At 35.1% G+C, this 14,295-nt stretch overlaps 2 protein-coding genes across 2 annotated transcripts; one reads left to right on the top strand and one right to left on the bottom strand.

Annotated features, from left to right (window-relative positions):
• Nucleotides 1–406: 406 nt before the first annotated feature.
• Nucleotides 407–6,764, top strand: LOC110731849 (thiamine-repressible mitochondrial transport protein THI74-like). Its single transcript, XM_021911746.1, has 4 exons — nt 407–719; nt 1,124–1,821; nt 1,949–2,366; nt 5,947–6,764. Exons 2-4 carry the CDS (start codon nt 1,258–1,260, stop codon nt 6,243–6,245), a joined length of 1,281 nt encoding a protein of 426 aa, XP_021767438.1. The 5' UTR covers nt 407–719; nt 1,124–1,257; the 3' UTR covers nt 6,246–6,764.
• A 561-nt stretch (nt 6,765–7,325) lies between these two features.
• On the bottom strand, nt 7,326–13,323 carry LOC110731850 (desumoylating isopeptidase 1-like). Its single transcript, XM_021911747.1, has 5 exons — nt 13,225–13,323; nt 10,229–10,271; nt 10,017–10,114; nt 8,499–8,815; nt 7,326–7,970 (listed from the first exon to the last, which is right to left on the bottom strand). The coding sequence occupies exons 2-5, from the start codon at nt 10,235–10,237 to the stop codon at nt 7,531–7,533; spliced, it is 864 nt and encodes a 287-aa protein (XP_021767439.1). The 5' UTR covers nt 10,238–10,271; nt 13,225–13,323; the 3' UTR covers nt 7,326–7,530.
• Between the last annotated feature and the right edge of the window lie 972 nt (nt 13,324–14,295).

The raw sequence follows: 14,295 nt of genomic DNA, 5'->3' as shown, positions 1-14,295 counted from the left end.
TGTACAGTGATAAAAAAAACGGTAAAATTAGTGAAATTTAGAAAATAATCATAATTAATTTTACTTAATACTTCCTCCGTTCCTTAATAGATGACACGTTTCTTTTATCACATTTGCCAACGCAGAATTTTCACGAGTTATATCTCCCATTATCAACATTGTAAAATTATAAAAAGTGGATATTAATAAAATATACATTAAGACGATTCAAACAAGATCCCACATGATTATGTTTTATCGTAGCTACAAATCACAAAAGCTAGTCAAAGTGTTGTTTGTGAATAGTGCAAAAGTCAAACTGTGTTATCTATTAAGAAACAGAGGAAGTATTGAATAATGGATATGCGAAACATCTATACAAAAATTTTGGATATTTGAATGGGATTTGGATATCAAATCGGATATCGGATTTCGATCCGTGAACAGGTACGGAGTATTAACTTTTCCTGCCAATAAAACTTAAAATTCCATCTTTTCCGATCTCAATACGACAATAACAATCTATCTCAAACCCAAAATTTATTACTTAACTAGACTTGAAAAATACTCCGTACTCTAATTTTTTTCATCAGTTTCATGGTTGAACATTCTACATTGAATCAAACCCAGATCACCCTCTCTCCCCAATTTTTCCGATTAATTCTTATTTTCTACCGACATTCAATCAAAAAATTTAATCTTTCTGATTCAGCAATCGCTTCTGGGTTCACCCAAGACAGGTGCGTACTTTATTTAATGCTAATTAAACTTGATAATTTCCCTATGTTCATCTTTATAGAAGTTATAATTTTTGAAGATATTATGCTGCAATTCGCGTTATATTTGATTTTGATATGTTGGGTCTTTAGATTTTTTATCAAAACTATAATCTATGTCCCAATGCAAAAGATTTGATTTTTTTAGTAGGGTTTCTGTGCTTTTTGCTAAATTCGGCTTAATTCGTTTTTCTGGGTATATGTATTTCACTGAATCATAACCTTGTTTTAACAGTGTAGTATTAAGTTTTTTTTTTGTTTCCTTGGACCTAAAATTAATTTGTTGTTTGTGTTGGTGCTGAGTTATAATTATTCTATGTTTTGACTGTAATTTTCCCCTTTTTTTGATCAATTCCTGCATAATTCAGGTGATAGTTGATCCATATTCGTTGTTTACACCAATGATAATGAGGCTGTAGTATTTGAGTGTGACGGTAATTGGGTATTTCGGCTTGATGCTATCTCTAGTTTTAGAGAGTTTTGTAGCTTAGGTGTGTGGACTATGAGAACTGAGGTTTCGAGATGGATTATAGGTTTGATATACATTGTGGCGGTGGCCGGTATTTGGATTGCTGCTAGCTACGTGGTTCAATCTGTTGTTGATGAAGGAATTTCGCCCTTCCTCATCACATACATTTGTAATTCATTGTTTATAGTCTATATCCCTCTTGTGGAAGCTTCAAGATATTTGGAAGGTTATAATGGGAGATTTTGCTTTTGGCGGAAAAAAGTAGAAGTTGGCTTGCAAGAATTAGCTCGTTCTGAGGAGGCTGTCCTTCTTGGGAAAAGTGATTTAGATGAGCCTACAAGTGGTTTAAATCCCCATTTAGGTATTAGCCAAGAAGAAACTAATCAAAGCTCTATAGAATCTGGTCCTGAGCCAAATTTTGAAGAGGAAAATGATTTGCCTGGCCAAGTTAGAATTGATGAAGATCTTGATAAACAACTAGATTCAAAGGGACGTTGGACACGCTCTAGGGTAGCAAGAGTCAGCCTATTGATCTGCCCATTTTGGTTTTTGGCACAGCTTACCTTTAACCTTTCGCTGAAGTATACGACAGTCACTGTAAGAACAAATCCTCCCATCTTTGTCCTTTCCTTTTCACTTTCTTGGATATATTTCTTTTTTTGATTATATGTTATGTTTGAAGAACATTGCATAGGTGCCTAAACTGTATCTCTAACTTCTGCAGTCAAATACAATCTTAAGCACGTCTTCTAGCCTTTTCACCTTTATGCTCTCTCTGGCATTCTTGGGCGAGAAGTTCACTTGGTTGAAGCTCATGGGTGTACTTCTTTGCATGGGAGGAACAATTATTGTCAGCTTGGGTGACAAGGAAGCAGGAAAGGGTGCAATCAACTCGAATCCTATTCTTGGAGATATATTGTCTCTTTCTTCAGCTGGTCTATATGCTGTATATATAACACTCCTTCGTAAAAAGTTGCCTGATGATGAGAAAAGCGGTCAAGCTAGCATGGCACAGTTTCTGGGGTATCTGGGATTTTTCAACATGGTGATTTTCCTACCTGTTGTGCTTGTATTGCATTTGGCTAAGGTGGAATTTTTTACCACATTTACCTGGAAGCAGTTTGGCTTGATTATAGGCAAAGGTATGTTTCCAAGTAATTTTCTTTTTTTGATGGGTTATCCATGTCTTCCTTGCATGTATGCAAAGCCTGAAGTTGAAACACATGATCCTTCTTTCATAGCTATCTGCTTTTACATCAACTCCCCCCCCCCCCCACTCTCTCTCTCTCTCTTTCTCTCCCCCACCTCTTAAAAACATAAGTGAGATACTGCATTGATGATTGCGATGTAGCTGTACAAAATACATGTCTTGCAGATAGTAGTTAAAGTAAATTCCTTTGGTAAATCAACCTAGCATTTATATCTACGATGCATCTTGTACACAGTCTGGATCCTGTATCACCTTTTTCCTTATTGCTCAGATCCTACTTGCCATAAATAACTTTTCAGTTTTACAACGATGAGGATTCAATTAAGGGCCCAAGAGGCGATAAATAAGCCTAGATAGATAGGTTTAGAAAATAACAGAGGTTACAGGCCTTAGGGCAGTCATCAAAGTTTGTCTATTGCATACTATGACAACCTATCTGATCTGAGCTATCTCTATGTTTCCTTGACCGTATGATTTGTTGAGGTCAGCCAGCCATCACCACATACTCAGTATATTTTAGTTTGTAGGATTCAAAAATGGGTTTGTTACTTGGACTTGGCTACATGCCCTAGTGTCACACTGTATTTTCAAAAATATACTGCTTGATTTTGGTTTGATCTAAAGGGTTTTGGCCTTTGGAGGAGATGGATTCAGGGTTATTTCGTGTTTTTCAGTGATAGTAAAAGGACAGCCTAAGAGGTGTTTGTGGCTACTTGTGATCCATGGAGGAAATGAACTAGGGAGCTTTTGTTTTTACAATTTAAACTGCGGGGAAACAGGCTTTGACAGGGTGATCCTCTTTCAATTTTATGCTTTCTATGGGAGAAGAGTTGTTTTTTTTTTTCCTTTTATGGTTTTCATATAGAATGGGAAGGGGTGGGGATGTCTCATAGATTTTTGAGTTGCTCCCAGCTCTAAGCATTGATTTATTCTGGAGTTTATATCCTTCCCACTGTCCTTAGGCTTTCTTCTTTGGCTGGCTGTATTTGTTGTGATTTACCTCCTGCTTACACCTTCCATTTGGGAATAATCCTCATGGTTTTTTAGGACCTACTTGTTTAAAAAGGTTGCTTGGAAGTTACCTTGCCCATCTACCTTTGTTTTTATTTCCCTTTCTAAGCTTACTATGGGTGTTTCTAGGAGACTCAAGAGGCTTATTGTGAGTTTTTTGTGTTTAAGGATAGTTTAGGGGAAGAGGGATCATTTTGTGTTGTGGAATAGTGTTTGTAGCTCTAAGGACGAGGGTGGCCTTGGTTCTAAATATATTTGGTTCTTAATCGGAAGCAATAGTGGCGTTTATGCTAATGCCTGGTACAGAGTAATCTTAAGGCTTGGTTGGATGTGATAACAGGATGTCAGATTGGTTATTTTGACCCTGTAATAGACTGAAAGTACTGCGAAATTACTCACACAAAATAACAGGAAAATAGAGAGAAAAAGATTGATTTGATTAAAAGATTGATTTTTACACCCTACCGGAGTTGCAACTTTAGGTTGCAAATCTCCAAGGTAGCTTGAGGCTACTACTCTACTAATAGTGACTTGAGGTCACAACTCTCAAAATGATTCATTCCAAATTCTGCCTACCTTTTCCTTTCTTCCCTCTCTCTATTTATACTAAAGCTAAAGACTTTTAACCTAATAATACTAGACTAACCATGTTGCCCTTTCCTTAGGATAGTTTATTACAGACCCAAGGAAGTTGTTTCACTGCATTCATTTCTCTTTAATCTTCTTTACCTTGGTCGAATACAAGGGTAATATAGAGCATATCGGGCGTATTCTTGAGCAGGATAGCATCTTTTGGTTCCTTTTCTCCTCTCTTTCAGCTGACAAATTCGTGAATAAATATACTCCTAATTAACACTTTTGGGTGGGTAAAAGTGAACTCTTTAAATTTCTTTTTAGAAGAAATCTCCATGATTGGAAACTCGCTGAACTTAGTAGCTTACTACCTTGTTTGGAATCCTTTAGACTGATTCCTGGGTTCCTTTTATATCCACCTTCAGAACGCCAAATTGACAATCCTCCCCTTTTTCTAAATTCATTTGAAAGGCTAAGGCTCCATAACAGGTGGGCTTTTATTAGTGCTGCTTATCTGGGAATTCTTAGTACTTGTGATGATCTGCAAGCTCAGAGACCACAGAAGCGATTTATCCCCTCTCATGTGTATGTTATGTCTTGCTAATTAGGAGACATGGAATTATTTGTTATTGCATTGGACCGCCCCCTTTACTCTTCAAGGTCATCTACACTTTGCTGATATAATTTATGAAGTTCATTAGGAGAAAGGGGCATAAACATTTGTGGCAGGTTGCTTTTTTGACATTATGTGGGTGTTTTGGTGTATACTGGGGTATTTTATGGGAGCGAATGGTGTTTGCTCATGGGGCAATTCCTATTTCCTATTAAGTCCCTTTTTAATGTATTGCGAAATTTGAGTTCTTCTTTCCTATTGCCTTGATCTATGGTGGACTTTTTTCCCCTGCTTTGTATCATCACTTGAGAAGTTGAGCTACTAAACAAAAATTTATACTTACCAAAAAAATGGACGCATCGAAGCACTTGCAATGTACTTTTTAGCTATTAGCAGCTGTGTGAAATGAAATGAATCTGCAGATCAGAACATTTAGAAGATTTTGATTTTGAAAGAAATCATGTTTGAATTTTTTTTCACCTATTTCAATTGAACTTACAAAACTTATTTGAACATGCCTAAACTTGTTAGCCCTAGACTGAATTTTTTTGTTTATACTCGTCAAGGAACTAATAAATCCTGAACTAAAGTTATCTAAACTCATTAGCTTTTGATCTATGAACTTATTAAAGTTATCTAAACTAATTAGCTATGAAGGTTAAATCCTGTACGCCTTAGATCTGAAACGTGTTATTAAAATGGAAAAGGAAATAGGAAAAAGCCAGGATTTGAGGATGGTCATGGCATTGTATGAAGGACTCTGCCTTTTGACATGAACTTATGAAGTGGTGCTGTATGTTTGAAAGAATTTCACATGACTAGGCGGCAAGCAAGCACTCGTGAATTGTTTAAATTTTTTTGCATTCTCCTGGGGCAGATCTGAGAGTTTTCAAATGATAAGTTGCATTGGAAGGTTGTGTGATTAGTGAGACTATGCCTTGCCGGCTTGCCCTTTCAATGCTGAGGGTCATGTCCAGTTCTTTATTTTTATTTTTATTTTGGCTGGGAAAATTGCAAGGTTTTTCTATTTCCTAAAGTCCTTGCTTAGTGTCTAAGGTTGTTCATTGAAATGCTCTGGTGTAGTAACTGCAGTTAACTGTGTTTTAGGTCATTTCCCTCTCCCACTATCCTAACCACCCTTTTAGACTTTTGGTGTCCGAAAGACTGATGCATTAGTTGAATTAGAGCACTTTGTGGCTTGGTAGCCTGTGAGTTCCAAAAAAGTTGAAACATTGCGTCAAAAAAAAAAAAAAAAAATTAAAAGAAAAAATGAAACATTATTCTGATAAATATGTTACCGTGTTCCTAATTTCAGGTTTGCTTGATAATGTTTTGAGTGACTACTTGTGGGCCAAAGCTGTTCTTTTGACGACAACAACAGTGGCAACGGCTGGTCTCACAATTCAGGTACCTTTGGCAGCTTTGGTTGATACACTGGTGGGCAACGCTCCCAATGCAATGGATTACATTGGAGCTGCAGCTGTCATGGCTGGGTTTGCTGGCATCAATATTCCTTCAGATGTATGTAGTCAGTCCGAGGAGGCTACCTTGGAGTTAGAAAACAGAACTCACCATCAGAACCATGTCCTATCAGACACCACAGAAGAACTTTAGGTTTCTCTAAGGATTACACTCGATATCTGCCAGAGTATGCTGAACACCATCCCGGGAAATGGTTCTACCTCTCCATCAGAGGCAGATTTACGCTAGATTTCAGCCAATGCTTGGCCATTATTGAACAGTTTCAACTTCTACTCAGAGTCCATTACACTTGTACACTAGATAGCCTTGTATCTATTTTTTGTGGATATAGTTCAGTGACATATAGATGCTACTAAGAATTTTTATCAAGAAATTTTATGAAATGTAAAAAGAAAAAAAAATATAACTAAGCCATTGCTGGTTGATCTTCAAATAATTTACCTCGAATGTACTTGATTGGTTATATGTGTGGCACAAAATTGGTCACTATTCACTATGAATCTTCAAAAATCAAAATATTAACATTAGAATGATATTTGGGAGTTGGCTAAGATGGATTTGCCCTAAATCAAAATTTCACCCATTTGACAAATTAGAAAGAACACAATCCAACATTTGGAAAATTTTGAGTGAACAGTTGGTTGAACTGCAATGAAAATATGAAATCGCAGATAACTATGAAATCAAAACTAACTAGAACAGATGCTTTATTGTCTCACATCAGAAGAAACTTGAGGTGTTTTTTTTTTTTTCTTTGTTGGTAGAGTATCTACAAGAACAGATGCTTTATTGTCTCACATTAAGATAATCAAATGTAAAATCGAATTATTTTAATCAATATACTCGTTCTAATAAATGGTATTCTGTTCTAGTTAGACCTCATTGGGGACTGAGTATCTTGCTAAGTTGCTAGAATGCTTTTAATCACTTTTTTCTTGACCTGATTTGTTTCAAAATTGTATTACTAATTGAATTGTTTTTCTCGTGAGTTAATTGATTATAATTTAGCCACTCAAACTCCATATAATTCGGAGAGTTGATAAATCTAACTAGTTAAGCTTAGACAAGTGTTAAGAAGACCCACATTTAATTTATAACTAAAATAAATTTTTACATTTGGTAGATAAATTTAATTTAATTCAACTAAGTTACATCTAAACATTAACTGAGAGTAAAGAAACCTTTTAGTTCAATTAAGATCAAATAGTTCCCTTAAAAAATATAGTTGCATTTTCTATGAATTTGAATTAAAGCGTTATCAAAATGACTAACCAGTATCCAATGCAATGTGTCAAAGCAGTTAATACTACACTACTACACTTCAACAGGGAAAAAGCTATGTAGCAATCTATCATATAGATTTAATTAAGTTAAAATTTAAAATAAAATTAAAAAAATGATAATAAGATAATTGTTTCTAAGACATTGCAACATTTAACTTTCCATATCTCTCCATCACTTTACGAGTTGCTAGAGCAGCGGCCTCACTTGCCCTCAGAGTCCCTGTTGCCATGAGAGCAGCAAATTCTCTGGTTATCTCCTCTTGCACTTTACCTCTGGCATTACCAAGAGGGTCTTCTGCTGGATCAGCCGATGTGTCTTGCGCTCCCTTTGGCTGAACAGCAGGAGGCACTTCTTTATCTAGAGTCTTCTGAGATGTATTTGCTTCCTCCTTTTTGTCGGATTGCTCCTGAGATTTGCTATTGCTCTCGGTTGCTTTGGCAGACACATTTGAGGACTTGCTCTGACTGCTAGTAACACTTGTTGCGGCCTGCCCCAATGATGATGGTCTGAACTGAGGAGCTTGAGGAACCGCCCCTGCTTTCATTGTTGCCTCTAGTTGCTGAATCATAGGCACTGTGAACAAAGGTTGCAAAGTCCGTCAGCTTTGGTTAGGTAATAAAAATAACAACTATTGATAGATATAAACAAACATCAAGTATTGATAAATAAACAAACATCAACTATTGATATATTCATAACACAATTTAGAACTTCAGCTTTGATAAATCAATATACTTCAATATCACAACAAAATCTCAGAAATGTACCACATAACTTCATTAGCCTACATTCAGAGGGATACCAAGTATGAAAACAAGTCACAGAACTCCAAAATAACCAGATTAGTCTAGAATCAGCTTGGATGAAATAATTTAAATGCAAATCATTTTGAAAAGATCTCAACAACACTAAATTCAACAAAAAGTCAATCATCAACAATAAAATTCATAAAGTTGTTAAAACAAAACAGTGTTTAGTACACATAGGAATGGTAAAGGACAGATTTGAGAAGAGAGGACGCACCAGCAAAAACAGTTAAGGTGATAACAGAAAAGGACACAGCAATGATATACAAGTCAATGTAATGGAATGACAACTTACATATCATAGCACCCATGGGGCTACTCATAACTTCATTAGGAAGCTGAAGAATATAATCTGGAATGGATGTTCCTACAAGAAATTGAGCAACCTCATTGCTGAAGTTGTTGCAATTGTGGGAAAGTAAACTGTAAGTTTCAGCAGTGTAACGATCACTGATTTCCTCCAGGTAACTTTCAAACACATCTTGTGGCACATATGTGATCCCCAATTCTACAACTTTCATTGGTGTCCCATATTGTGTTGATCCAGCAGGAGCATGCTGTATTCCTCCTCCAAAGAAGTACTCCTTACCATAAACTACAATTCCGGTGTGCCTGAAATAGAAAAATTCAAGTAAAAAAAGATATCCAGCCAGATTTCCTATATTGCACTTTAGCTACATCAAAAGATTCAAAACAATCCCATCCATGGTATTTCCGCATTCTTTCATCCTAAATACTGCAGTGTGATACAGATGAAGGGCAAGTATACTCCCTCTGTAGACATTATCTTTACAGTTTTAATTTTGGTCTCTTTTGAGATTTTTTACATTATTATATAAAAAAAAATTATAATACCTCTATTTCTATTTATTTGCAACGATGTGACATTCATCAAAATCTAGGTAAATTTGTTTGTGAGTGGTAAATGGAGAGAGAAAAATAAAGTTGCATGTGATGAGGAGAGAGAGAGAAAGAAATGAAAAGTAAAAAAGGAAAGAAAGCATTTGTTGCAAATAATTTGTAGTATCAATTTATTTTAAGTAAATGTTGTAAATAAATTGGAACGGAGGTAGTATATCATTTTTTCTGGCATAGTAAGCAGTTTCTCTCTATCTCTTTCCTCATCACATGAGTACCTTAAGAAGCATGAATATTGAAAAAGGTTCTTATCTATATTAATCTCTTGTTTTGGAGTTTTAATAAGTAATATCCTTAAAGATCTTCCCATCTCTCGTCTCATCACACCGGAAAGTCATTGGCAAGCGAAAGGAGAACTTCAAAGCCACCACAGATCACTACTTTTCACAAGTATTTGCTGGTCTAAAACTAAAATGGTTTCTTGTTAAATATGTTATGAAAAAATTCCTCTGCATTTTATTAGTGAAAAATGGTAGTCTACAACTAAAATGGTTCCTTGTTAAGCATGTTATGATATGATTCCTCTGCTTCATATTGGTGGAAACGTTTAGACTTCAGCACTATTCACATAAGGTGGTTTGACATCCTTTTGTAATATACAATTACATAATTATAAAAACAGTCATGAAAGTTCTAGTTAGATTCATCTCAACCAGCTGAAGTGTATTTTCTGAATATCAACTATTTATATTTTATGCCTACTATATTGATAATTGAAGGTATTGATGTTTGACATCATGCATTGGAAAACCATGCCTACAACGTGTCAACTAATATGAAACAAAGAAAGTACTACTATATCCATTCTAAATAGAGCAGTTGCAAATCAGATACTATAGGATCGCTTATTTACTGTGATAGATCCAAGTATACAACATATCACATAGACACATACCATATAGCTTCAATGGCTTTCCCAAGAAAAGTGGTAGAAAGTTGCCGAGCAAGTCCCTGGCTCAAGTCATAGACATTCAAAGTGACTCTGTGACCCTCCTGTAAGCATGACAAGTAAACAACAAGATCAGCACCATCCTATTGCTTGAAAATTAGTACATTAATAATACCAAGAAAGAAGTGTAATTCATTGGACATTGGTTGATGCCTTACTTCAGCCATCCTCAAAAAAAATCACCAACCAGAATAATCAGCCCTGAAAAAAAGACAAAAAAAAATTCCGTTTATCAAAGCTGCATAAGGCTCCAGCAACATCAAACTAAAAAGAAGATAGCCAAAAGCCAACCCAATGCTTCACATAACCAAACCAAAAAAAATTAAAAATATAATTAAAAAAAAAAAAAAACATGTAATACCACACTTTAAGTGTGATGCCATCTGGGCTTATTAATATTACAGAGTAGTAGAATACCATAAAGCTGGGTAAAGGGAAGTGCCGCAAGTCCCAAGAAAGACATGTTAATGCCTATGCTATTGTGAAATAGTCATGTATTCATCTTTTTTTATGCCCAAGAACGAAAGACTTAGTTTACTAAAGAACCCCTTTTGATAATATTTTAAGGACAGTTATTATGGATTGCCAAGAAATTAGTTTTTTTTATAGTTTAAAAAAATATAACATGACTCGAAAAGACAATGACCCATAGGTTTGCAGATTAGGGGGAAAAAATCACTTTCAAATGAAAACAAACACTGGACATACTAGTATAACAACAAGTCATTCAGTACTACAAAACCCAAATGGCAAATGCAACAGGCACTCTACAATTTGCAGACTGATTGTCTGCGTAACAATGGAACTTAAAAAATTACTGCAGCTAAAGGACTAAAAGGGTTGTGTCTCCACTTAAATCCCATTCAAGAATTGATTTCATATACCCAAAAGAAGAAATTGCCGGTATTTAAGATCTTCACTCCATATTTTAGGCACAAATGTCTCAAAGACCTCCTATGATGTTCTCCCATTCCTAATATATTGCGAGAGAGCCAATCACTAAAAAGTACTCTTATTGCGAGAGACCCAGTTACTAAGGAACTCTTATGAAGCAAGTACAATAAAGACATCTTATTCCTTATGAAAACCAAATCAGAAGTTAAACCAACCACTAGCATCCAGTAGCATCATAATACAGCATAGATCTTCATATCTAAAAAATCATAGTAGAGTCTGTCAATAAGCTTTTGAACTACTAAAATGAATAGGAGACCTAAACTTAAGACTAAAATCAATTATAAGTAAAGGACAATATATTCATCCAATAATCTCTCTTTCACCCAAGGTTAAGATATAAAAAAAAAAAAAAAAAAAAAAAAAAGAAAAAAATTAAAATACAAATATGCTAATATCGTCCCATCTCCAGTGAATCAATGATAGCGAGTGAAAATCAAAAATGATGCTTCAATTCAATTATCCCAAAAGTATGCTGTGTGAAAAGTGATACAAGTGCAAGGGCAAGAGCGTTGGATTTTTGCTGCTCAAATGCTCCACATACGGCAATTGGAACTTTGGAAACTACTGACATGCATTGTGTGGTTGAAAAAACTTCAAACCTGGGAGAAAAGGTGGCACCTGAAATAAGTTAGAATTGGCCACTTCCCTCCAGAATTTGTTTGGTTCAAAGATGGGAGGAAGACAGCTAGATCAGGAGTAAGGTGACTTATTGTTTCCTGACTATGCATAATTCCGTAGGTCAAGTAGCCTTGACGAGGAAGGGGCAGTGACTGGACCAAAAACACTAGACTTCGTCGAACACCTAATGGTAGAGAAGAAATATGTGACAAACAGCCTGTAAACCACCATTGGCAACCACACGAAACATGTGACTGAGGCTGACAGCTAAACGGATGAAGGCAATGTGGTTCTGAGAAAGATGTTACACAACACGAAACAAGCAAAGGATGTGGGAAGCCAGAAACAAAAATAGCTATTACTCTGACTAAGATTACTTCAGCATTATTGAGAGGCTAAAAGGTGAGATTGTCCTAATACTTCAACTTCCTATAACACAATAGACAGGGTCTTTGGCAAAAAAGTTCAGCTTTCTATCTTAATCATTTGTTTACAGAAACGACATTGCCACCGCTTAATCTAGCCAGTTTGTGACTTTAAAGCTTCATAATAATCGTAACAAATAACATTATCAATCAAAGCATCAAGCAAGTTCAGAAATTCCAGCAATTCAAGATGCTGCTCACCAAATACAGTTTTCAACCTTAACTCTTAGTGCTCATTTGGTTCACATGGGAATTAACTTCCCATGAGAATTTATATTTCATGGGAAATTTTTTCCCTTGTGATTTTCCTAGGAATTAAGCTAAATTGTTTGGTTGACACTATAGGAAAAGGAATTAAGCTAAATTGTTTGGTTGACACAATAGGAAATTGCATTTCCTAGGAAATTCAACTCACCAAGGGGGAGTTGGTGAGTAATTTCCCATGAATTGTGGGAATTTGTATTTCCCTTGGAATTGCTATTTCCCATGTTTAGCTTATTTTCCTCCAACCAAACACACCTTCATTTTAATACTTCCTAGGGAATTCCATTTCCAAGGAAATTATCTTCCAACCAAACAACACCTTAGTCTCTTACAAACCTAGCAGTGAACAATTCACAGATCTACTCTGTCCTAGGAACAACCCACAGCCACACATTTGTAGTACCACAAATTCAGTCAACCAATGTCAGTACTAGCAGCGTGCATCCATATGTCCACCCCCTAAATTATCATCATCAAATCTACAATACTCGCAATCTGTATAATCAGCAGCTACAATTACAACAATGCGCTTTACACAAGCACTGATCACACTACATTCAATATACATACCACACAATCATAATATGAAACAATCCGAACTCTCTCGCACACCATAGAAAAAGAAAAAAAAAAAATCAATTACCTACAACAAGCAAATTGTACTAATATAAACTCAAATTCAAGCAATTTCATCGCAATTTCAGAAAAGATGAAACTAATTATCCAATTACAAATCACTCCAAAAAAAAATGCATAGCAAAACAATTAAGCATAGATCGATCGTAGTTTACACATGAAAATTTCTTCCCTAAAATATTCAATCAGTCATCATCAAGCATTCAAAAAACCTAATTTCAATCAAATTTGTAAAGAGAGAGAGGGAGTTTTACCTGAGCAAGCGTTAGTTGGGGAGGAGAGAGAAAGTCGTAAGAATGCACCAAATTTATTGGATTTGAAAGCAATTTGGGGTTTTATAATTAGTGCGAAGGAAAGTTTGGTGTGTGGGTTTCTCCCATATTCTGTGACATTCTAGAAAGTACCTGACCACTTCCTTTTCGACACGTGTTATGTGCTGTTAGAATGTTAACCACGGGAAAATTCTTCAATGTGTTTTTTATGTTTTTTGTTGCAAAGGAAAATTCTTGAATGTTAAAATGGGGTTGGGTGATTGGCGCGTATTTATTTTGACATTTCTCTTGGGTAATTTCTGATTGTTATGTTTAACCTGTGTTTAAACCTTTTACTCTTATTAATTAACACATAAGAAAATAAATATTATATCACATACGGGATAAAATAAATTGTAGTAAATTCTAGAGTTATTACAAAGATTAATGTTCGTGTTATCATTTACCAACCTATTTACATTAGTACGAAGTAAAATCTAGGCGAGGTGATAATGTGTGTATGGGATTTGATCTCATGACCTTTAAGGTATGAGGTCAAATCATTAGTTCGTTACCATTAGGCTAAGTTTTTAATTTGTTTGCTATGAATGCTTTGGTGTTGTTGATGTTAACTTGTTAAGTGTACATCATTGTGTGTTTACAACTTGAATTGCAATGTATAAAATCAAATGTAATATAACTTTGATTATAAAAGTCAATTGTGGTAGGAAAGTTAAGTCAAGTTCTGACTATACAGTGGTCAATTCGATATAAACTGTGAGTTTGACTTATATTGACATTCAATTTTAAATTAATGAACGATATTGTGTTATGTGGGTCACATCTCACTAGGATTATGATGAAACGCACATAAGTTTTATATGGAGTTAAAGTGTTTTGACATATGAAACAATGTGTATAAAATATACTCGTATTTATTAAGTTTAGAAATAAGCTTTACAGCATCCAATGTAAGTTTTTGAACATTTTAATTTTTGGAATTTAGATATTTCGTACAGCTATTTGAAATTATATACCAGCGTTTTAAATTTAAAATTATTTTTTTGGACATTT

The sequence above is a fragment of the Chenopodium quinoa genome, unplaced genomic scaffold (assembly GCF_001683475.1).
Source record: "Chenopodium quinoa cultivar QQ74 unplaced genomic scaffold, ASM168347v1, whole genome shotgun sequence".
NCBI lineage: Eukaryota > Viridiplantae > Streptophyta > Magnoliopsida > Caryophyllales > Amaranthaceae > Chenopodium > Chenopodium quinoa.
Note: the sequence above shows the minus strand (reverse complement) of the source record. Positions and strands in the feature narration are given on the sequence as shown.